Below are 26,139 nucleotides of genomic sequence, written 5' to 3' on the forward strand. Positions count from 1 at the left end.
TGCACAAAACGAAAAAAAAAAAAAATAACAAAAATGAAGATTATAAAGTTTCAATGTGGATTCTAGAAAGCTTTTTCTCTGAAAACATAACATTTAATCATCACAAAGTCAAATGTTTAATGAAGATACACTGAAGTCACCTGAACACATTTTTCCATTCTGTCTTGTAGTATTATAGTTTCAACATTTTTCGGAATCTTGTAGATTGAAGACGAAAGGTTATTGAGGATTACAGTTCTTACTAATGAATTCAATCGACATGTAAAAAAGAATTGTTGAGAGGTTTCTGAAGAACAACAATTATTTTATAATACAGATAAGTTATCAGTGTCATAATGAGAAGAACAAAAGTCTATTTTTTGTTCTTACTGGAAGTTTCTTTATTCTAAATATTTCACAAGAACAATAAAGTGGTTTACTATTCACTATAACAATGGTAGGGTGATCTGAGAAATAACTCAATCAAACAACCTAATAATGTAATTTAATATAATGAGATTTAATAAACTCTAAAAGTTTATGTATGAAAGGAAGTATGAAAAATCAATTATTTCCCAATTTTTCTTCGATTTTTAATATTTATTGTAATTGAACCTGCTTTGTTGATAATATTTGGTTTTATGAAAAACTAATGATCAAACATGTATGTAAGAGATCTATAACCTTAAGAAGAGTTTCTACTTTATATATAATACTTAAATTTGTGTATCAAGAGCTAGGTCTTTCTGGAAGATGAATATTACTCTGAAAATGTTTACATATTAGAAATCCATTCAAATTACACCATCCCTGAATATTACTGGAGTTTTATCCCAACACCAAACCGTTATTTCAACACCTCGACAAGTGTTTCGATCACCAAGTGATCATCTTCAAGAGGAAAATTATTCTTCCTCTTGGTGTTGAAATAAAAAACTCCAGTAACAAGGCCGTAGCCAGGGGGGGATCAAGGGGGATTGATCCCCCCCCGAAAGTTCTACAAGCAACGGCCACCCAAAAATTATATCAAATACAACGAGTGGCTTGTTTAAACATCACAGGAGGTTGCGTTAATGGCCATGTTACGATTGTGCACGACTGGTGTAAACCTCGAAGTAGGAATGGTCAATTGAGGGTGAGCCTATGGTGAGAAGCTTACTGTGCAACCTCTGCTGCAGGCAACGAGTGATGCAACTGAACCCAGATTTGTGTTTAATAAACCCTACAAAGTACAAATAAAACAGAGCACAGAGTCTGATGCTACAAATGCAATACGCATATATACAGGCGGCTCAGAAACCAAAGAAGGCTCAGGATGTGGGGTATACTCCAGATCACTAAGCCTAAGGATTAGGTGGGGAATGGAAAAAAAAATACCAGCATGGTTCAAACAGAACGGGCTGGTATCTCAATCGCCACAAAAGAAATAACCAGGAAAGGAATTTCTGGCAAAAACTTAACAATCTGCACTGACAGCAGACAAGCCCTATTAGCCTTGAACAGACAACAAGTTACCTCAGGTCTAGTACTAGAGTGCCACCAAGATTTAGCCAAAGCCTCGGTAGATAATAAAATCCTGAGGTGGATTAAAGGGCACGACAGGAGTAAAGGTAATCGCATTGCCAACTCTTTAGCCAAGGAAGCGGCTGGACTAAGAATTTTAGGACCCAGTGGCACCTACGGCCTGACGATTCGACAATTGCGGAATTAGCCAAACGTTATACCCATGCTCAATCCCTAAAGAGATGGGGTGAAATCAAAGGATGCAATCTTGCCACACTGTCAGTGTGTCCACTGGCCCCATAATATGGGGCCAGTGGACACACCTCTATGCAGGTGTCCTATATGAATGTCCAGAGTTATCGTCAATGAGAGTGTGTGTTCTGCGAGTCTTGGCCTACACCTGCCGATATAAAGGAATTTCTCCTAGTGATCTGTCCACCTTCCTGGAAAGGACCGGATGGACGATGACTTAGGAGGACACCTTCTCGAGAGGATGTACAATGGGCCTACACTCACCCTTCCTACTCTACAGATACTATTGGAATAATAAAATCCGTTAGAAATTTTATCAAGTCCCTCCCCAAAACGAACTAAGTGTCTTAAAGAGGATATTGAAAAAACTTCCCCGAAACACAATGGAAAAACCTTACGGCAATGTGCGTACAAACTTTTAAAGATTTTGGCGACACTCCCTGTTTCCACATGTACCCCTGAAAGGACTTTCTCTTCTCTGAAACGCCTCAAAACTTATTTAAGAAACTCCACAAGCCAGGAACGACTAAAAGGTTTGGCGTTAATGTCAATCCATCGTAGAATTGACATCGACACCGAGGAGGTAATTGATTTGTTTGCTGCAAAAAAAATTAGAAAATAAATTTGATTTTGTAAAAAGATGTTAATATTTCTGTAATGGTTTTCTAATAAATATATATGATCATGTGACAACATTTTCTTTCTTTCGTTATTTTTATATTTCATGTTTTTCTATTGTTTCACCAAACCGAATCCCCCCCGAAATTGTTTTCTGGCTACGACCTTGTCCAGTAATATTCATTACTAGACCAAAGGTTCCAAACAGTGCATCACAAGTAAACCATCCCTGATCACTTGGGCAAAATAAAACATAGATATAAACAATATATGTACACTAGATATAGAGATTGATTTATCAGAGAAGCTTTTATAAAACGTCAAGCTCATCATTCATAATTTTGAAATAACAGTACCTTCATCAAATAATATTGATACATTAGAGAATTTTTTGGTAGGGCTGTCTACAATGTGAACGGAAACAATTTGAACTATGAAGCTACAACCAGTGAATGACATGAGAATTACCAGAGAAGTATCAAAAATACTTGTTTTAATAAACGATTACTTTTTGGCATACAAAAAGTGTGCATTATTGGAGAAGTAGAAAAACCAAACAATAATTTCTCATAAATTTAACTCCTGGCTGAAATGAGAAGAAACTGAGTTAATTTTGTAATTTGTGTCTTTCAAATTACATAGATTCTTTTAATTGCCATTATCACAGGACAAGATGTGTTTCCAACAGTCTTAAATAATCAAAACTTGAGCAAAATTCATTGAAACAGCATTCAAAGTGCAATTACTGAAGACAGATGAGTTACAAACAAGTGCTTTTACCCAAAACTCTGGATCTATTGGGAGTAAAACAAGATTCTTCCAAGTCGAATTTGAAATTGATATTTATCACCACACTCCAACTGAAGTAAGTAGGTACCAAGTTAATGAATACATCCCAACAGTCACCAGTTCCAATTCAGATGTCATCAATTAAGAATTTAATTTATCGGTTCCATTGCAGATTTGATATATAACTCGTTTATGCATTTCTCTAAGAATTCCAAAAACTATACCTCACGATTTGATCTCCACAAACTTTATTTGAAAAATATATCACATGTTTCGCTAGCACAGTAGCTTTAGTATTTGAATTCAAATCACTTGAGTTTTTGAAATTACTATGGATCTTCATCAAGTAACGGCCGAATCAATCAGAAAATTTCTCTAAGAAAGTATGTGAGGCAGGTTGCACCAATACCAATCCTATTTGACAATAGGTCTATCCTGAATCGCATTTTACCGGCTTAAAACCACTTAACAACCACGACAGGAAAGAAGAAACAAAGGAAAAACATCCAATAAATACCATTTCCCATCTTCTGCCTGCCTAGAAGTTTATTTCAACTCTGATGGTCATTATTTATTTCTGGAGTTGTTACGGTCATTCCCTCAAGTGTGAATGTTCATATTCATTTTTCAATGAAGCAACCTTCTAATGACGAATCCTGGTTCAACAAAAGATGTGGGCAAGCTCTCTTCTCTAAGAATCTGGCCTAGATATAAGGTGGGCTGAAACGTAGGCTAACAAACAGATGGCGCTACTAGTATTAAATCCATGATTTTTAGTTAACCATAACCTTCAAAAGACACGTAAAAATTATATATAGGATTATTATTTTGTGAGATATAAAATTTTGAGTGAAGCAACTTTGGTTAGTTTGAAGAAAATGGATAAAAAGCAATTTCGTGTGTTGATAAAGCATTGCTTTTTGGCGAAAAAAATACTCTTGAAGCCAAGGCTTGGCTTGATAAACATTACTCGGACTTTGCACCAGAAAAATCAACCATTTAAAAGTGCTCTGTTAAGTTCAAACAATGTGACATGAGCACCGAGGACGATGCACGCAGTGAACGCCCTAAAGAGGCTGTTACCGACAAAAATATCAAAAAAGTCCACAAACCAACTTTGGATGACCTCAAAGTGAAGTTGATCGAGATAGCTGGGGTTCTAATGATATCAAAGGAACTTGTTGGGACATCGTGCATGAATATTTGGGTATGTGAAAGCTCTGTTCAAAGTGGGTGCCGCATGAGTTCACAATCGACCAAAAACAACGAATTGAAGATTCTGAGCAGTGTTTGAACCAGAATTTATGCGTCGATACTTGATAATGGATGAAATATGACTCCATAACTCCAAACCGGAATCAAAACAATCATCATCTGAGTGGAATGCACTTGGTGAACCGACTCCAAAGCGTACAAAGACGCAACAGGCTGGCAAGGTTATGTTATGTGTATTTTGGAATGCGCATGGCAAATTGACTACTTTGAAAAGGAAAAAACCATCACCAGCGAATATTATATAGCGTCATTGGAGCTATTCAAGGACGAAATCACGGAATAACGGCCCAATTTCAAAAAAAAGAAAGTGCCGTTTCATCACGATAATGCACCATGCCACAAATCAATGAAAACGATGGTAAAATTGCATGAATTGGGCTTCAAATTGCTTCCGCATCTACCGTATTCACCAGATCTGGCTCCCAGAGACTTTTTTATCCCCAAACCTCAAGAGAATTCTCGCTGAAAAGAAATTCAGCGCCGAAGAAGTCATCGTCGAAACTGAGGCCTATTGAGGGTAAAGAGACCCCCGAATAAGAATTCGGGGGGTCTTTCCGAAGGTTTCATTACAAGCAGGAGACTAAAAGGTACCGGATTCTTAAAGGGGTGCATCCATGATAGTGTTACGTCCATAACCCTATACCAGACAGCTCATCGCTGATCCGGCCACCCCCAATATGGGAAATGGAAAAAGAACCGCCAGTATTGGATCATGAAAGTGAAGTTTTTGGAATCTGGTTTCATTTAATGTACTGTGGGTCACACCAAATTGTTTTAGATCTATCTGCTCAATGGTTGAAGTTACTAATCAAAATTTCGATTGACGATTCCACCAAGAGAGAATAGTACAGTGAAAACAACAGCGACCGAAATATTCAATTTGGTGGCTCCACTATCTACTTTATTTTCAGTCAATTTTCAGAAAAAAACAACATCCATTATTGTCATCTGTGCCGAAGTATCTCAATATGAAAAAGGTTTCTGGTCCTGATGAAATACCCATCATCATTCAATTCGTACAGTTTTTCTTGATATTTCCATGGCATTCGACTATATCTAGAATGGTGTTCAGTAACTAAACTTTGACATTGTTTGGAAGAAAAAATTCGAGAGGTAAAAATCAAGAGGTGATTTCATGTAGCATCCACCTCTGAAATGACTCAAACAAGAAACATTCTTGCACTTGATATTTCAAAATAATTTAGCCATGCCTGGTATTAAGATTTACTAAACTAAATCCGTGTTAGGAATCACAAGTTAAAAGGTAAGTCCTCGTTAGTCCTTAGCTCGCACAAGTTTCTCAACTTCTAAGAGTTGTCGTTCGTATGGGGGCGACAGCTGATTAACGGAAAAACAGAAACAGATTTTAAACAGAAAACAGACAGATTTTAAACTCCGACGTTATGGCTTGTCAGATAGTTCATCTCTCCGACACTTTCACGAAGAACACTTCTTCCCTAGGTATTTGTGATACTTTCAGACAATGTTCTATTGTACATTAGTACATACATAAACTGGTAATGCTGGTAATGCATAGCTAGTAATGAAAACCATGAATAAGAAGACGTGGAAGAAATGTTTGCTTAGAATGACAGTAAAATAGAATTTAATGTTGGGAAAGGTAGCAGTAATTTTCTTCGAGAGAGTAAATGTGGCAGAACCTGACAATAATATCAAGAATCACAATTGATAGTGGATAAATTCAGGACTTCCATATGAGAATGAAAGGAAAGTGATGATGTAATAATGTAAATGAAATGTTCAGTTATTGTTTTGAATTATCTCATCCAAAAATAACCAATTCATCAATAAGGTTCAAGCAAAATCAATCGAAGGGTGCCTGAAAATTTCTTAACAAGAGCAATAAGAACAATAATCATATATCAAATAAGATGCTTCAAAAAAGTCAGATAAGGGAATGGTAATCAATCTTATCAAAGTCGTAACCTGTCATGATATCTAACTAAGTAGCATAAATTGATGGACATAGCCGTTACTATGTGGGAGGAGATCATCTTGAAAAATGAGAAATGAAACTTTCTATGTTTTTTTACTACTTTTATTTGTAACTTACGTTACTGCAGTTTCGTTACAGAGAAAGTTTCATTTCTCATTTTTCAAGTAGCATAAATTTGATCTATCATATCGCAATGTTTCTCTCTCCATACAGTGTGCAAAAAGTTGTCAGTATAATTTCAAAAATAGGTGTAAACGAGTTTCAACATCCTACCTTTCTGAAAAAAACAACTTATCCTCACAAAAAATCCCCCATCTATCCCTTTCACTCCATCCCTGCACAATGGTTTTCAACAGCAACCGAATTCAAAGTACATACATTCTGTGTCACTTGTGTTGTATTTTCATTGAGATGAAGTTATCAATAAATATTTCATATAGATATCAATTCATTTGGCTTTCTTAAAATATTCTTCACAATACAGAGTACCTAGTAGAATCGTGACGTCAAAGTTAGGTGGTTTTCAAATAGAATAACATATACCGATTGCTTTTCCATATTAGGATTTCATCAGAATAGTACTTCCCCTTTTTAATGAACACTCCTTTAAAAAGAGTCCGTTTTATTATGAAAATATTTCAAAAAATTTTGTTCAATATAGAATAATTATTTTTTTTTTTTTATAAAACTGGATGAATCGAATATCAAGCAAATTTTTTAAATGGATATTTTAAGAATATGCGTTTGTATAAGTACATATCTAGCGGTTCGAAAGTTATAATAAAAATAACCCAAATTATTTTCACTAAATTTTTCCAGCAGAAACTTCGAAAATAGAATTTCAGAGCCAAATGAATTCGAGACAAATTGCTTCAATTGGTTTGGGAATATGAAAAAAAAACTTTAGTAAAAACCAGTTCGCAAGACTCAATCTTAATAAGACTTGAACACGATAAAAAACATAAAACTAGTTGAAAACCTTGCTAGAGAAATAATCTACAAAAGAGTTTATATCATCAACTGGGTTTATTAAAAATTTTGGATCTAGACTTCCTATGAAATCACAATGTGGAATTTATAAAATAACTAAGTTTCCTTTAAAATAAATGTGTCAGGTGAATTACTTCTCTATAATGAAAAACATAACCATTTAAAATATTCTTCTGAGAAGAATATCTCTGGCAATAACATTGTATCGATTACTAGATAAAAACTCATGAAACTTCCTATTTTTAGAAAGAGCTTTTCATGGGAAAATATATGTAAAAAAAAACAAAATACATTGTTTTTAAGTTTCGACCCACCCAGTAATATAAAAAAAATAATGAAATTATTTTATGATAATGAAAAAACTACATTCAAAAATATTTTCATAAAAAAACACTATTCATAATGAGTTTTGTACAAAAATGGAGATGGTTGAATAGATCCATATTTCTATGATAATGAACTGCTCAGCACATAAACCATACAATCATAAATTTTTCAGAAGTACTTTTCGAACAAAACACAAAAACAAAAAGCAATTTTATACAATTTCTTTTCAAAAAATCTAACTTTGATACATTATGTTTCTTTTGAGTATTCTGTTTATTGGAGAATATTTCAAAAAAGCCCAATGTATTAAGAATTATATACAAAAGGTTTTTTGATAATTTCACTTCATCTCAATTTCTAATGGAAGTTCGATCTGACACCTACTGTACATGAAACTTATTTTTAAGAAATATTTCTCAGCCTATCAGCAAAATCCACACACACACTGTTAAATATTTTTAAATGTATGAGTATAAGAAACTCGTTGAATGACTTGGGGTACTTCCCAAGTTACTAAAGTCAGATAAAATTCAAAAACAAACTCTTCAAGTTCAAGAATTTGAAAATTATCTCCCATCTTTTCGTGACACCCATTAAAAATCTTCCTAGTTTGTACATATACTCGTTTGTTATATTCTTCTGGTCTTAATTCGAGTTGTACATTACTTTCTCTAAAAATCATGAGATGACGAAAGCAATGTAAAGTTGCTTGGATTCTATAGAATCATAGGAATAACGTGTTAGGAATCACACGTTAAAAGGTAAGACCTCGTTAATCCTTAGCTCGCACAAGTTTCGACTTCTGAGGGTTGTCGTTCGTAGGGGTGCGACAGCTGGTTAACGGAAAAACAGATTTTAAACAGAACAGATACTATTAACCCAGCGGCCGAGATATGACCTAACGCAATAAGCCTATAAAAAATACTAATACATGGGAGGAGACATATATATTAACAGAAAAAGAAAGAAGAATAAAAATAGAAGAAAAACAACCAATGGAATGAAAAATAAGACATACGTATAATCTAGTTAGTTTGGTTAAGTAAAGAGAATGTAGACAAAAGGAAAATGACCATGTGGTTAGTCTATAACATCAAAGGAAGATTGCAGACTTGCCTCTCTTAAATAGATACTTTCATAAGAATTATTTTCCAAAAGAGGTGTATTCCAGATATAGCAAGTAAACTAGTTTTGCATGGCTTCTTCTTTTCAAGAACTCTCCATTTGTTGAAAGGTATCCTTGAGGATTAAATTTCTCCTGCCTGTTTATCTAAATAAATGTAATTTTTGAACAGGCTCTATAAAATATTTCTCGATGAATGCATATTCCACTGCAATGCCTTTTCATAACAGTTTTCAGGTAGCCTACATCTCTATAAATTAAAATTGGTATCTAACCAAATTCGTGTTCAATGAATGAAACTACTTTCATCTCATTTCATTGCATTCCATTTGTACATACAATTTTTCATCTCTCATACCTTTCCAATATTTTTCGGAGAATATGGTTCCATCTCTTTAATATCTTCTACTGGGTCTACTATATATTGGTCCAAATCTTGTTAATCAGTAACCATTTTTCACTTAACTTTTGTCCACATCAACTTCTTCATCATCTACTACAAACGTACAAAAAATATACCATATATCTCATTAAAATTACTCAGAAACCACTAATTGAGTAAATAAAGTACTACCATATTTTCTAATTTGAAATAAGTTGCAATTTGTTTGACGCTGATGAAATTATAAGAACCATTTTATTCATTATATTATATCAATGATAATTTAGTGCCATTAGAACTATGAGCAATTGCAGTGATTTGTATAGAGATGTTAGAAAAATGCAGTATTTATTTTGGTTTATATATAATCAGAAAGTGTACACTGAAATGTCAATCAATATATTGCAATTGTTTTATCATACTAGTACTATTGTAGGGTTTTCTGGTGAGTTTCATTAGTTTGGACTTCCATTTTCTAATATGATATGATTTGAAATCTCTGAAAAAACAAATGAAAATTAAGAGAATAGCTGAAAATTACAATTATATTAAGCAAAAACTCTGAAATGAAATTACAATAAAATAAAATTCAAGCAAAAAATTAAAAATTGAACAATTAAAATGAAATAAAAATTAAAAGATTTAAAGCCAAGTTACTTCACGAAGTTGATTGTTAGTAGTCAGTCCAACCCGAAGACGATTGTGAATATTTACAATTGAAACGTCGTGAAGTAACTTGGCTTGAAATTTTTTAATTTCATTTTAATTGTTCAATTCTCAATTTTAATTTTTTTGCTTGAATTTCATTACAGTGTAATTTCATTTCAGGGTTTTTGCTTAACATAATTGTTATTTTCAGCTATTCCTATAATTTGTTATTTCATTTCATTTGTTATTTCATTTGTTATTTCAGATATTTCAAATCATATAATATTAGACAATGAAAGTCCGAACTAATGAAATTCACCATGAAACATTGCCAATCACCTTCAAACTAACGAAGTGTTTTCCTTTGTGTCTTATGTAAAAATAAATGCAATTTAAATATATATAAGAAATCACAATATTGGAAAATACCAAAATATGTACACATCTGTCTTTCTGCAATGCACAAGGAATATCAACTTGAGACCTCAACAGAGCGAATCAATAATTCTTAGAGACAGCCAGATTGTACTAAGGACATTGATGAGCTGAAGAACTGATTAGCTGACTGTACTGGGTGGTAGAATACTCAATAATCAGTCACCAAAAAGACGATGAGTATGCTAGATATGTACCAACTTCATATGCATGCCCTGAACAAACTATGAGGGTAATAGATATCGTTCAATAAGAAGCGAATTATACAGAAAACATTAACAGGGAACACACCTTCATGACAAAACCATCTGAGAAAAGAACTGAAAACAGAGCGGGGATCTGCTCAGAATGAAATGACTCAAAATCAAATTGAAAACCGTAGTTCAACGGAAAATTCTTTAGATATTTTAATAAATGAGTGAATATTCATTTTTTCAATGTTTAGTAATATTTTTGCATATGGTAAAACAATATACATTCAATAAATTGTTGGATGCAGCCGTTACTACGTGGTAGGAAATCATAATGAAGAAAAGAGAATTGAAACATTCTATGTTTTTTTACCACTTTTATTTGTATAAGTTTATAGGACGAAACTGCAGTAACGTAAGTTACAAATAAAAGTGGTGAAAAACATAGAAAGTTTCAATTCTCTCTTCTTCACTAAACATTCTTTCAAATAAGTGTTCCCAAACTGGGAACTTTCGCCAACTGTGATCAATAGTGTGAATGATGGTGTCTCATATTTATACCAACCACCCTTCAGTCCAAAAAGATGATATCTATCATCATTCAGCTTAATTTATTTTTTCATTTTATGGGTAAAATCCTACTACAGTAAATATTCAGATCGATATAAATATCAGGATAGTCTTATTTTACATTTACAATTAAGCAGGAAGCCAAAAAGTTTCAAGAAACTGTTGGGGTTCCCTTGAAAATATTTCAACTAGACAAAACTTTTTGCTGCTCATTCCAACAATAATTCTAAACATGTATTCTTATTATTGAAAAAAATACTAAGGGATAAAAAGTATCAACATAATTTTTTATAGAAGTTGTCTATTTCAATGTTTTTAATGCCAATTAGTTTGAATCGCTTTAGGTCTCTAGAGTATTGTCCATTCACCAACGTTTTCAAAAATGTTGTTTGATCTGAATAAAAAAAAGGTTAATTAAAGGAAATTGAACTTGACCACTTTACGGGTATCTATCGCATCAAGTTGTTGTCCATTTTGAAATGTAAAGTTGAGCAAGTTTGACTACGTTTCATAGAAACTTTATCAACACCTATTTGAAGTGATGTAGCATTTCAATTCCTTGACGTTAGAAAGTGAATTTTCTTTCAAAATGTCTAATTCAACAAAAAAACGGGACGCCTAGAATGAAAATGTGGCCATTTTTCCAGCTTGACTTTCTAAGAAGGCAAGTGGTGGGACAAAAAATATTTAGGTTCATCAAATACTAGCCATTACCTGCGGCTTCGCCTGCATAGGATTTGGTTTGTCACATTGAGTTTCGTGACAGACCATTTCACCCAAATAGTTACAATAATTTTACTAACAATTATTTTTAAAAAAATTTTAATAACAATCCTATGTTACTTCTAATACCTCCAAGAACATGGGTACAAAATTTCATGATGATAGGTTGAGTAGTTTTCCTGTGAAACAGTAACAAACAAACTTACATTCGGATTTATAATATTATTAGGGAGTAGGGATTCAGCTTTGTAAAAGTTTGAAAACTCATTTTTCAAATAAATTGATAGGAAATGAGAAATTAGTTGACATAAATAGCCACTGTACTTTGTCATTAAAAAAAATATTACTATTTTGGTTTACTATAAATATAACTTAGATGACAATGATAAAAATCCACATAAACCGACAAGAGAAACTGCCAACAAAAACGATGTGAATAAATTCCGGTCATGCATGTTTTGAAAAAAAAATACTATCTATTCAGAGTTCAACTGATCCATAAACTAAACGAGGATGACCCTAGACGGGAAGTCAGTGAAATAATGGAAGTGCCTGTAAGTGGAGGTACTATGTGTGAAAAGGATTTGAAGAAACTACTTTCTTTCCAAATGAATCAATCTACAAACAGAACTGAAAAATGTGACAACAAAAAAAAACTTTAATGGATGATAGATGCAAACTCAATATCCAAAACAATAATTTGGCAGGAATTATTGATGATCAAATCGTTGATCCATATTTTTTCAGGGCCACCGTTAAGAGTGACCTTCATTCGAAATATTTTTAGTTTCAATACTAAAACAACTTTCCGGGTAAAGACAATCCCAACGAAATGGTTGAAAAGATTTGATTCGACAGAATGGCCAGCTCGTCTTCTCAATTCAACTTCGCTCTATTAGGGAGAAAGTTGAAAGTTCGAAAGATAGCGTTTTACATGAAACAGCCATTTGAACATCAGCCAAGGTACAAATAGATCGCAGTTGGAACATTTCATTTTTATAATGAATGTATAGAATGACTTTTTCGGCGATCCCGCAGACGACATTCTCATGAGGTGTAGGGATCATACACTTTTCACTCAGGATTGTCCTTGTTAAGAAGAGCTGAAATCAAACGACGTTGCATTCCTACAATAATGTGGTATTATTGTATCAGTCAGCTTTTCTGACGTCTCAAAACATTTTTAGAAGGAATTACCAATTGGTTCACTGCCAATCGACTCCAAAATTAGTAGCATACTGTTTTGAGCATGGTCCATCCACATAGAATACCTTAACTCCAAAGTGAGCAGGGTCGTATAGTTATAATTAAACAAAATACTGGTATAGCTGTTGCAAGAACTGTTCATTTAGCTTATTTCAATAGTTTGCTTCAATATGGAATAGAATAAAATCAATCCACATTCATAATTCATAAAAGGTAATAGGCATCTTATTGGATTTGAAATCCAGGAGAGTCTTTGCAATCTATCTTTAAAGAACAAAAAATATTTAAAACATTTATAATTATTCAAAACATGTTTCTTGATTCACAAAAAAAAAAAGAAATAGTTTGACACATTCTTCTGACGTGCATATTTATGTGACCAAAATAAAGTATCTAGGCTACCAAATTATAATTATGAAAGAACGCGAAAGGGACTACTATATACCAGAATAAAAGTATATAATCATCAGGAAAGAAAGTTTTTGGCTTTCTACTACTCCATCTTGATACAAAAAATGTGGGAATCTTCCAAAGAAACAAAGGAAGTAATTTTAAAATAAGTAACTCTATACATGGATGTGTAGATCATGCAAAGAAGCAACTTTCAGAAACAAACTGGAAGAAAGCCCACCTGAAACAGCTACTTTCAATTTTTATATGAAAGTAGCCGTTTCAGGTGGCCTTTCTTCCAGTTTGGTCTGAAAGTTGCTTCTTTGCATAATCTACACATCCATGTATAGAGTTACTTATTTTAAAATTACTTCCTTTCTTTGGAAGATTCCCACTTTTTTTGTATCAAGATGGAGTAGTAGAAAGTCATAAACTTTCTTTCCCAAAAATTATAACCCCTTCATTAATATAAAATCATTTACCGCCGAATCTCAAGGAGCTGTCCAATCGAAAATTCAAAGTATTTCTGAAGAAATTACTACCCAATCATGTTTTTCATATTACTAAAAAATACTTGGAATAGAATCGCTTGCTTCAACTTTTGGTAATGAAGTACCATCAGAAACAACTCAATTTCAGAATTTTGTCCAAGTACTACTTTCAATAGTGATAAATCTTGTAAAGGATTACCAAAATTGGTAGTGATTTCAAATACAAAAATAGTAAAAAGCATTTTGGGAAACAAGCTATCATTCACATACCCTTATAAGAAAATAAATGTAAAACAAATCAAAGCCATCAATTTACCACATTACACAGTAATTATTGTATAAAAGCTTTTCGAAAGTTTCACCTACTTAAATAATTTTTTTCAAGAAGTTATATCAAGTTACATATTGCATACTTGTTACCTTGATAGGACAATCTCGTGACAAGCTTTCAGATCAATATGTAATGTAACAAATTACTGGGTTTTACTGAATGTAACATTTATTTTCCCCTTTTTAGAAACATGTAAATTAAAGGTTGTTGTTAAAAATGTTTTTCAATAATAATTTATATTGTATGTTGTTCCCATAAGTACTGAAGAAATTCGCCCCGGTGGTACAGCCCATTCTCGGCACAGCTTTACCTTGACTTGAATATTTACTTTCATCATCTTACTTGTGTTTAAAGAAACACAGGTCTGGGCTTGATTTTAGAATTTTCCTTCTCCTAGGCAGGTTACAAACAAGTGCTATTTCAACTCAGTTGCAAGATTAGGCCAGAACAAACTTTCGAAAATTACAAGTTAAATAATGGCTTGTAACTGAAATAACTCAGATGCCGAAAAAAAACTGATTCAAGATCGCCATATGACATTGAATAGAAGCGTTCTTTGGCGTGTCACAGACTGCAATGCATTCAAATACGCAGGAACATTTAGGACTGTCAACTTTGGTACAGGCGGGGAAACATAGACACATTGGTCTGAACTGGAAGCTAAGCAATAATCCACGGATTGAGTATTTTGAGAAGAATAGAATCCCACAAAAATTGTACGTTCACAAAGCGGTACCAAGAAAATGATTTCATATTTTTTGGATTCACTTAAATATCCACGCTGTTTCTGTAGAATATTAAAGAACTTTTCAATTCCAAATAATATACAATTCGTTTGACAAAAATCTGATAAAATTAGTAAAGTTAACCACTCTTTATTATAAAACCAGCTTGCATACGACAAACACAAGCAATTGATTAGTTAACAGAGAAAAATAAAGAATTGATGACTCATTGCTGTTGGAGCCTTCCAATAACGATGTTTCTAAATTATCCATTCACATTGGAAAAACTGGAAACTGCTATTTTTGGTGTGATGCAACAAATCAATTCTCAAATACTTCTCGGAATCATGTAATGGATTGTGCTCACACTTAAGCTGAAAGGTGTTGCAGTATACAACAACCTATATTGAAATATTTTTTTAAATTCCTTCCATGTTAGCCACCTACTCCTTAAATTAACCATTTGAAATTCTTACGATTATGAAAACAGTGATTCACCCAGAAATCAATTTCCCAGGTTCAAGAATGTTTCCTTTATTTTAATTATTACTTCAAGTATGCTTGCGTACAACCAGTAGGTTGTACTAACAAGTAATAAGTGTGAAACTAACAAATAATCATCTTCTAATGTCTTTCATGTCAATTATATGAAAAATTTAGAGAAAATAAAAAAAGCAAAATGAAAGTTTGTAAAAGATATCAGTGAAATAGTTCTCCCTGTAGATCAGTTTTACAAGTAACGATAAGAAACAGGTAAAAATCTTATGTAGTCATATCTACCAATTATGTGCAGTCCAAATAATAACAGGTTTACAAAATCAACAGGTCAAGATAATTTTTTCTCAATATCATATTACCCTGTAATATTATTCAAACAAAAATAATTATGGTGAGAACATCCTATAACTATCTAGATTACTCCAAGGTTGTTCAACAAAACAGTTCAATTAAAAATTCTTCAACAAATCACTACAAATGCATATATGTCAACAATAAAGCCGCCAAAAACCAACTGCTTCTTGATCACAACAAAGAATCTAGGATAGAAATCCCAATTTTGATAAGGTCTCTACAGCTAGCTTGTCAGGAGTTTTCAAAAAAGATAACACAAATGATCGATACATATTTCGTTTTGGCATTAAATAACACCGAGAAATGAAAAATAAAAACAAAAAAGGACTTTTGGAATCAACTAATTTAGCAGATCTCCATTGTAAACAATATGATACAGCAGATCTCACAACAGAATAGTAGAATTTCTTCACTTAGAAGTATTCTCAACTATACTTCTCGTTCCTTCAATATGTAGACTGTTAAAAAATAGGGTAAAATTTCAAATTTCGCGAGCTACTTACATTGGCTTAGTGATTTGTGATGTTGAGTTTGTTTGTGAGAGGCATTGAAGTTAGAAGTGATTTGTGTGTTCGGCGATTTTCTGCTATTGAAAAAAATGGACCAAGGAATTTGCATCAAATTTTGTGTCAAAAATAGAATTAAGTGTCCCAAAAAACCGTCGCATGAGCATCGCTCTGGAACTGTTGAATTATGTCAACGTCGATCAAGATTGGCTTAAAAGAGTCATAACTGGTGACTAATAGTGGGTATATGGTTATGACATCAAAACCAAAGTCCAATCGTCCCAATGGAAGAGCCCAGGAGAGCCAAGACCAAAAAAAGCATACCAAGTTCGATCAAACGTCAAGGTTTTGCTCACTGTTTTCTTCAATTACTGTGGCGTAGTGCATTGCCACATGGTCGTACGGTTAATAAGGAATAGTAACTTCAAGTTATGCGCCGCTTGCCAGAAGGAATACGAAGAAAACGTCCGGTTTTGTAGAAAAACAATTCATGGCTTTTGCATCACGATAATGCACCTACTCACTCCTCATTGTTATTGATTTTCTGGCTAAAAACACCGTTATCATGCCTCGGTCATCGTATACACTAGATTTGGCCCCCTGGAACTTTTTCCTGTTCCCAAGATTAAAGAGACCCATGAAAGGACGGCGTTTTGTGAAGATTGAGAAGATAAGAACCGAATCGCTTAGTGCTCAAGGATATACCAGAAAGTGCATATCAGAACTGCTATGAGGATCGTAAAGAACGCTTGCAGAAGTGTATTATATCTGAGAGGGACTACTTTGAAGGGGACAAAATAGAGATTGCTGAACATAGGAATATTAAAAAAAATTCACCTTATTTTTTGAACAGACATGGTATAATGAAATGGATAAAACAAAAGAGCAATGAATCTATTATGGAATCCCATACTTACAATGTGTAAATATAACAAGCATAAACAACATTGTCAGTATGAAGTTGTCGTTTGTATCGCAGTACCGCAGGTCTCTAAATTTGGGCGGATAGTGTTTATTTTGTATGATTTGGATAAAATAATGCATATTTCTTTCAATCATTTATGCTGGAGGTACCTCAGCAACTGCATCTCATAAAAATAAAGTTAAACTCTTTTCTCACATTTCAAAACAATCACAATTATTTTTTTTAATTTCCATATTGACATTAATAATAATCAAATAGTACAAAAATGTAACTGCATAAAATACAAGTATCAATTTTGATACTTTTTTTTATTTACAAAAGAGTTGTAGTGGAACTGGCTAAAACCAGATGAAAATTCATCATAACTAATTCAAAATAACACTTTATTGGCTCAGGCTGTGGAGTTCACTCCAGATCACTAAGCTCAAGGATCAAGTGGGGAATGGGAAAAAATACCAGCGTAGTTCAAACAGAACTGGCTGTTATCTCAATCGCCACAAATTAAATAACCAGGAAATGAATTTCTGGCAAAAACATAACAATCTGCATTGATAGTAGACAAGCCCTATTAGCCTTGAACAGACGTGTCACCTCAGGGCTAGTACTAGAGTGCCACCAAGATATAGCCAAAGCCTCAGTAGATAATAACATTATCCTGAGGTGGGTTAAATGGCACGACAGGAGTAAAGATAATCGCATTGCCGACTTTTTAGCCAAGGAAGCGGCTGGACTAAGCAAAATAACGCAAAAAAAATAAAAAGAAGTTGACGAATTTTCGTTTTTTTTTTTCAAATATCTCGGAAACTAATAGGAATTTCTTAAATTTTAGAAAATTAAATAAGCAACTTTTTTCTAATTTGACCAACTTTGTATCTCTCACAGTTCCCAATTTTCCCATGCTGGCCATTCTTATCTTGGACAGACAGAATAGTTAATCTGTTTCCAATCAACAGTGGTCTGGTATAGTGATTTATAATAAATGGAGCAGTTTCTCAAAGAAAATTTTTATTGTTCACTGTAGACAAATCTCCTTTCTGTAACACAATTGTTCAGTATAATTATTAATGATTGACTTGTACTTTTAGAACCTAAAAAGATAAAAATTTACTATGGTTATGGTCCAAATTAAATAAACCAATTGAATTCGGTAAAGTAACAACCGTCTCACTGTTTCTACTTTAAAAAAAACATTTAGTTACGTTCACACAATTTTTTTGAAAAACTCTTCCATGAAACAGAAAATTATGATCAAGGTATCTAAAAACTTTAGGAAAAGGCTGGCAAACACTGCCAAAGTTATGAATAAAGAAAAAAAAGTGGTTTGGCTTTATGTAAATATCGCAATAAAACTATTTAAGATATCTGAAATCTGAAGCAAAGAACAGGAAATTTCCTGAAAAATTCACACCTACAACTTTAATAATTTTAATTTTGAGTTGGGCTTAAAATAGATAGTGACGCTTCTGTGTCTGAATGAGAGACTTGAACGTTTATGAAAAAAAATGATTTTTTTAAGAAATGGTTCCTAAATATTTTTTTAGCAACAAAATTGTTGATGCATTTTTTGAAAAAAAAAATTAAGAAAAGGTTTTTTCTTGAAAATATTTTTTACTAAAATATCGATATTTTTTAATTCCTTTAATGAAGGAATTACAAAATTATTTACATTTTTAATTTTATAATGTTTTCGTTTATCGATAAAAACGTGAAATTTTTTTTCCAATGGGGATATTTTCAATTCAACAATAATCTGGGATTTTATATTAACTAGCAGCCGGCAAAAATTAACTGATTAATAAAGGTATTTGAATTATTGCAGTACAAATATTTGCCAACAAATAATTAATCCTACCTACGTGGTAGGAAATCATAATAAAGAAAAAAGAAATGAAACTTTCTATGTTTTTTACCACTTTTATTTGTAACAAACGTTACAGTAACGTTAACAAATAATTAATTATTCATATAGATAGTACCATTTTTTTCCTCAATTTTAATATTCAATTTGATAATTTTTTTTTGTTCCAGTGTCTAATTCAGGCAACGCCCATGAAAGTGACCCTAAGTTCCACCTCAAAATAAAAATTATAAGTATTTTCAATTCAGTGAAAGTTCAGGCTCTTTAGATTTCAGTTTTTGAGAGATTTGCACAGAACCAACTCATTTTTTCCTTCTTCGAAAGTTCCATGGAAGTTTTAGATATTATTCTGGATCATTTGACGCCTTGATTGTAGATTTCAGTTTTCGATGTAGGTTTTTCATGAAATGGCACCATAAAATGAACCAGACTAATTTACTCCACTGATAGGTCCACATTTAAACTTCATTGTTAGACTCTCACTGGACATGCTTTATGAATTTTCATCAAGTATCGGCAAATTTCAGCTAAATTCACCTTTTATCTCGATGAAACATCCGTGTAAACAACTGTCAGTACAAATATAAGAAAAAGCCTCACATTTATAGGGAAAGTTCTACCCAGAATTATGAAAAGGATAATAATTGGGCAAGTATCTTGGAAAACGCTATAATTGAACTGCTGTTCACAGATGGAAATTTGATTGGACTCAGAAAATGCACTCAGGACCCCCATACACATATATGAAACATTTATAAGACCGATCATATGCTTATACAGCTTTCATCTATAAAACAATCTTCCTGAAACAAATCCACAACCTAATCTTCCACTACCCCTCAAACCAACTTTACAACACTGTTGATCTCACCGTCACTGACCTTCGGTTATAGAAACTCCAGAGCAAGTCCACCCACAAAACTAACAACCACTGAGACAAAGATAAGAGAGAATAGTTGAGAAGTCAAGTTGCATAGTGTATTTGAAGTTGTACATTATTACAGTAGTTTGTCTAGGTTACCGTGTACTTTGAGGGATATTATTACCCAGTGACTACTCTCACACAGGTAAGGTAAATGGTCACTGAATTTGAAAATCTTTCGCTAAGAATAGTGATGCTTTTTTGGTATCTCACTAGCATCAGTAAAATAACCAGAATTTATTCCAAAGACAAGAATAGCATTGTCAGTATTGACAAATAACCTTCAATTTCATGTTCGCCCACTACCGCATTCCCAAGATCTCATTCACTGAGATCAGGTTATGTCCAGAGTGAGTAGGTGGGATTCTCACCTGTAACCTGCAAGGGATTATTGTGGCTCACACCTATTCAAATTGACCAAATACGTCCAGTTTTCAAAGAAGCCAATTAGCTATATGGGGAGTGATCTTCCAGGACACATAACAAGAGTGGAACTCTGCCAAACTCTGAAAACCTAAATGCCTTGGTAGATTTAGCGAGAAGTTGGAAACCACTCTTGATTCTGTAAGTAAGGCACTAATTTTAAAACCTTATCCATAAACTTTATTCAGTAATAACTGAGAAATTTTCAGCAACTCCTTCATCGAAAAATTCTTCATTTCCTATGGATTCACAACATATTGCACATCCAATTTAGTTTTTTTGTATTTATTTGTATGTAAAATCAATTTTTGAATAGTTAGCAGAAAAGGATATTTTTTACGAACTCAAAAACAACCATTCGAACTTGACAAAGCTCATTGGTAAATAATTTGTTGATCTCAAGTATATTTTGATTGTTTATTTGTCTATTTCTAGTTTTATTTGTGAATTTCTTCAGAATTCAAAAATTTTCAAAGACAAAAAGTATTTCAAGTGAGTATTTCAAGAAATCCTAAAACTTTCAGTTTTGAAAGATGTGTGTATAAACAGTATACAGTTTTTCTAATCTCATTACTAAGTATTAGGTTGTTTGATAGTTTTTTTTTACTCTTACCCATTATAGAATTTTAAAAACCATTTCTCTTGATCAACCTACCTTTACTAGTCCACCGTGTAAAAAAAATTACTTTTTTTGGGCATTACACTATAATGAACAGAATGACAGGCTAAAATAAACAGATATTAGAAAATTATGTAAAGTACAAAATAAACTAAAAATGCGTGATTTTTGCATAGTTTTTGCTTCATGTTAACTATCTATACAATTATTCAATATAAATATCTTGTATAGAAATAACTGAAAATGCAGAAAACTATACAACAGGCTCATCTACAATACTGTTGGCTTTACGTTACCTGACATTTTGATATAACAGCTGTCACTCCTCAATAACCTTCGTGGAAATACTCCAGCTTGATCCTTCTTGGTACAAATTAAAACTACTTAAGATTCCAAAAAATGTTGAAGTATATTGTTATTCTCACCAATAACCGTCAATCTAGGTGGAAGACGAACGGTAAATTTGTAGTAGCTTTCATGTCTGGTGGTCTTTAAAGGTTCCACTCAGCTTCATGAAGATTTTTCACACACAGAGGCCCTTTTGAGCCATTAATTGGAGCCTCTGTAAATCAACAATGCTATTTGAGTAACATTCTAAAGTGACGAATACAGAATAACCAAAAAAACGAATTACTGGTCAGGTTTTCGAAATTTTCAATTTCATCGAAGAAATCTACAAATCCAATTTTGTTTTGAACTTTATATAGGATTGCCAATACATGCAATATGTTAAGAAGATCTCAAAATAAATGAACCATGATTTTCATATCCTACAAATATCACTAAAAACAGTTAAGATAGGAATTCAATAATCAAATTGTTGTATCGTGCATTCATTGTAAAATAAACACTAATTTCTCCATTAAGTTCCAAAACATTTGAAACTTTTAAAAAAAGGAAGAAAAAAATAAAAAATGTGTTAATTAATGCACTTTTGCTGTCAGTTGATAAATTTACTAATTTGTAGCATACATAAAAAATGATTTACAAAGAAAAAAAAAGGAGTGATCCTAGTTTTGTAAAGAAAATTTTTTTGAAGGTAACTACGCAGATCTGATAAAAACCTCCTGAAAACGATCACTACATAGAGTAGTCTGAACTTTATTAACAACTTTTTATTAGGAATATAAATAAGAATGGTCTCACAGATTTGATCAACATTTATCCATTAAAAGTTACTCAATACTTATTGATCAAATTTGCTCTTTACAGTTACATAATATCACTTGTTTTGTCTTTGAAATCATTCTTATGAGGGAGTCAATTATTCATGATGTTTTAATCATCCACTATTTGAAAAATGGATAAATCTCAAGACAACAGAGAATCAGTTCAAGTGTCAATCGAAAAATTTCACTATAAATATAAATTTTACCTATAAATGAAACAAACAACGGAAAAATAAAATGTATACACTTAGTTTTCAAGTAAAACTTTGTGAGATTTTCACTTAACAGTTCACAAAACTGCAACGTGTTTCGCTATGCAATAGATTCCTCAGACATGTTCATATGGGTATGAACGCCTAAGGAGGCTATTGTATAACTAAATACATGATGCGATTTTGTAAACTGTTAAGTAAAAATCTTGAATAAGTTATGGATTTTCATAGTATTGGCCTATTCCATCACATATTATATACTTAGCTTTCTTCAGAAACGCTGATGTTTTGGAAAGCACTCTATTTCAGTTGTTAAAACCTAATATTCATGGTGAAAAATGCTTTGGTGGACAAAAGAAATCTACACATTATCAGCCAAGGCATTTTTTACCAAGAACTGATCAAGGTTTTGAAAACTGAAAGAAACTGCTTTCCCTCAGAATATCAAATGGGAAGGAAAATGAGTGGCAAATCATTTTAAAGGGTGTTCAATCATCTTTTCATCAGTGACGAAATTTATAATTTTTTGATGAGCAGGTTCTGAAAAATATCGTTCTACACTTACAGAAGTAATTAGAACTGACCTTCACTGAATTGAATGGTTTCAAGGTTGGTATTCAAGCAATTATTATTGTAGTGACTCTCTTATCAGTAGAACTCATTAGAGATGAGGTGACACTTTTCCAACTTTTCATCAGGGGCAACATTAGCCGTTAGCCCCCAAAAATTAACGTCAATTAGTGATCTAATAGTGAAATTTTGATCGTAGTTGAGCGTAGTTTGAGCGTAGCGTTGAAATCCCAACAAGTTGGCCTTCCTTTTTTGCTACTTCCTATTTAAAAAGCTTTGTTGTTTTCATCAAAGAATTGTTCAACAAATTTCAACAATTTTGTAGTACTGTTGATTCAGTTTTATTTGTTGGGCTGTTCAGTGATATCTTTAATAAGTGTATAAACTGTGAAAATAGTTTACTCTCTTCAAAAACGAAACGATTATTTATGGAAAGCTTTCTTGTTGAAGAAAAAAAATCAAAATTTGCTATTTACAGTTACATATTTCTTCATAGTCTTTGAAATCACCTTTAGGGGCAATAACAGAAAAAAACAGAGTACTAAACAAAGAAGCTCAAATTGAAGCACTGAAAATACATAAATTTCATCCATATAAGATATGACGATTATTCACCAGCTCCATGAGGACGATTATGATAGAAGAACAGAATTTTCTGAAACCATGACTCATCGAGTCAATGTCATACCTAATATACTATCAAATATCAGTTCCAGCGATAAATACATATTTTTTTCTGAATGGCAATGCGAACAAGATATATTCCTATTAGTCAAGGGTTGTAATGATGCCATCTACTCTTCTAACCATTTCTATCATTAGGCGAGTCAATACAATATTTATTCGAATTCTAACCTGAAAGCCATGCAACTCAGTACAGACCAGTTCCAATTACTTTTGTAAATATAGAACGGTATTTTTCGGAAACTGCTTGTAAAAAAATAATAAACTAAGAAGTCACCCATTTGATATTATGAGGGCAACATCTACCCCTTCCAAGGGGTTGAACCCTTAAAATAAAACTGACCTGTCATTTCGATTTTTTATATTATGTACAGGAAGGCAGATGTTAAGGGTGGGACGTTTTCAAATTGACACCAAGTATATAGCGAAATAATTAGCAACTGGATTAATTATTAATTTTGTGAGATTGCATTAATTTGTGAGATTGCAGTCAATTGCTGGGCTGTTACAAAGAAAACTTTCACATCTTCGTCAAGACAACTACAACAATAAGATTACATATTTTGTGAAAATATAAACATGAAGAACTTACTTATGTGAGAATAGAATATGAAATTACTCAAAAATGGGTAGAAAATACATAATATATACATATATTGGAACAGTAACTTTTCGGATGGAACTTTCGGTTTCCTATTTGTTACACTTGAGCAGATTTTCGTTGATTTACATTTATTTTTCAATAATGCATAAAACATCAAGAATCACATGTCATTTATATTTATGTTTATTAGATGCCTAACACCAAGACAATAGTCACAGAAAATGTTGTTCTCCTGAGACATTAACATGACTTGAATGTCCTGGAGGGCTCTACTGATAATCAATATAATAATGCAGTCAAAATTGTATAAAAAAATGTTTACCTACATTTACTCAGTAAAAATCATCTTACACCAAGTAGTGATATGATCTGACTAAATCAGATATGTTTGAACAAAAAAATTATAGAATTGACAATCCTAATATTTCTACTCAGAAAAACCTTTCTCCTTCTTCAGTTAATAATTACCTTGATATTATAGCTTCGCAAATCATTTGACAAATATCTTTTATCAACAAGTCTTTACCAAGATTAAACTAAGCCTTAAATATCAACTGCTATCACAAATAAGTGGCTTTTTAGTGCTTAATAGACATTATTCACTAAATGATTTCTCAAAATATAAATGGAATTACTTGAGGACCTCAAAAAATAATTGGCCATAATGTTCAGGTAACTGAAATAAATCTATTAATTCTCTAAAATTTCACAAACAGAAATGTATAAAATGATAAATGTGTGATGGAACATTGTTCAATGACTGAAATGTTATGTTCAAGATGTCATAAAAAATATCAATTCAACTTACTTGTTCGAGTTGACTTGTCGTATATGGGTAAAGACATTGATTACGTCTCTGACTGTCCTTGGTGCCTCCTCGATTTTGGAAGCCAAGCAGACACAAGCCATTGCTGTGTGCTCGACAGGATGACGAACTAGGCTCTTGGAGTAATAGAATCGCTGCAGAAGAACCTGCCCACTAGCCATTGCAACCTAAAACATATCGGCCAAACCCATCAGTAATAGATATATATTTTTTTTAAGATTATGGATGGGCCGAACTTAACCTACCTGAGGTAATTTCAACAATATTCCAGCAGTTTGAATCAATTCACAACCATAAATACGCAAATCTGTCTCTGTGTCCATACCAAGCCCATCCAATTGTGATGGTGTTGGAGAAAGCTTTTCCTCGGGCAACAACTGATTTTTTAAAGTGATCACTACTTTTCCATAAGCTGTCCCATTGTTTTTAACACTATTTGGTAAAGGATCGCTTTTTGTCGATCCCATGTTTAAAACCTCTACAAATTTTCAATAGGATATCAAGCACAAAGCACAATTAGAAACACTGAATACTGAATGAAAATGTCGAAGTCCAAGAAATAAGACAAAATGGACGACAATTCGACAATTACGTCATAGATCTTAGCTAAAACATTCATTGTTGCCAACATACATCCAAAAGTCGTGTTGTGATCAGTGATATTCTTTCGAAAAATGAACTTGTATTGAATATTTCTCAAAAACTCCAATAGGATGGTAATAAAATATGAAGTCACACCATAGAACTGATGTACGGCGGGTACAGTTCGTTGGAGACAAGGTTAATATCTAGAAGGGATTACAAAATAAAGGCGAAAGGCGCCTTTAGACGAGGTGGTACTTGAAGAAAAGAAGTATATATGGGTTCTAACAATGTTGGCATCACTGACAGTGTGACAGTAAGTTTGGTTTAACTACTATAAATTACAGTGATGTAGAAAAAAACCTCATCGATCATATTTAATTAAAGGTTTTGTTATAACAAATGTCGACTTTTATTCCGATAGAAAAGAGTGGTTGTTAAATATATATTGGCTCCGTTGACTCTGTGGACACGTGATATCA

General features: G+C 32.7%; 1 protein-coding gene and 1 long non-coding RNA gene across 3 annotated transcripts in view; both read right to left on the reverse strand.

Annotated features, from left to right (window-relative positions):
- LOC111502721 (cyclin-L2) overlaps positions 1–25,663 on the reverse strand; it is a 38,761-nt gene extending 13,098 nt beyond the window's left edge. Inside the window, exons 1-2 of the mRNA XM_023156872.2 lie at positions 25,321–25,663; positions 25,058–25,242 (exon numbers count right to left, since the gene is read on the reverse strand). Coding sequence (XP_023012640.1) covers positions 25,058–25,242; positions 25,321–25,542 — 407 coding nt within the window. The 5' untranslated portion in view covers positions 25,543–25,663. The remainder of the gene's footprint in view (positions 1–25,057; positions 25,243–25,320) is intronic.
- LOC141486467 (uncharacterized) lies at positions 15–21,429 on the reverse strand. 2 transcript variants are annotated; one of them, XR_012467861.1, is made up of 3 exons: positions 21,307–21,429; positions 21,047–21,116; positions 15–9,309 (listed from the first exon to the last, which is right to left on the reverse strand). It is a non-coding gene; the product is annotated as an uncharacterized lncRNA (long non-coding RNA). The 2 variants fall into 2 exon arrangements; XR_012467860.1 differs by lacking the exon at positions 21,307–21,429 and having other exon boundaries at positions 21,047–21,300.
- Positions 25,664–26,139: the final 476 nt, after the last annotated feature.

This window comes from Leptinotarsa decemlineata, unplaced genomic scaffold (assembly GCF_025532065.1).
Source record: "Leptinotarsa decemlineata unplaced genomic scaffold, Ldec_3_MD MMD2_tig00026354_RagTag_RagTag, whole genome shotgun sequence".
NCBI lineage: Eukaryota > Metazoa > Arthropoda > Insecta > Coleoptera > Chrysomelidae > Leptinotarsa > Leptinotarsa decemlineata.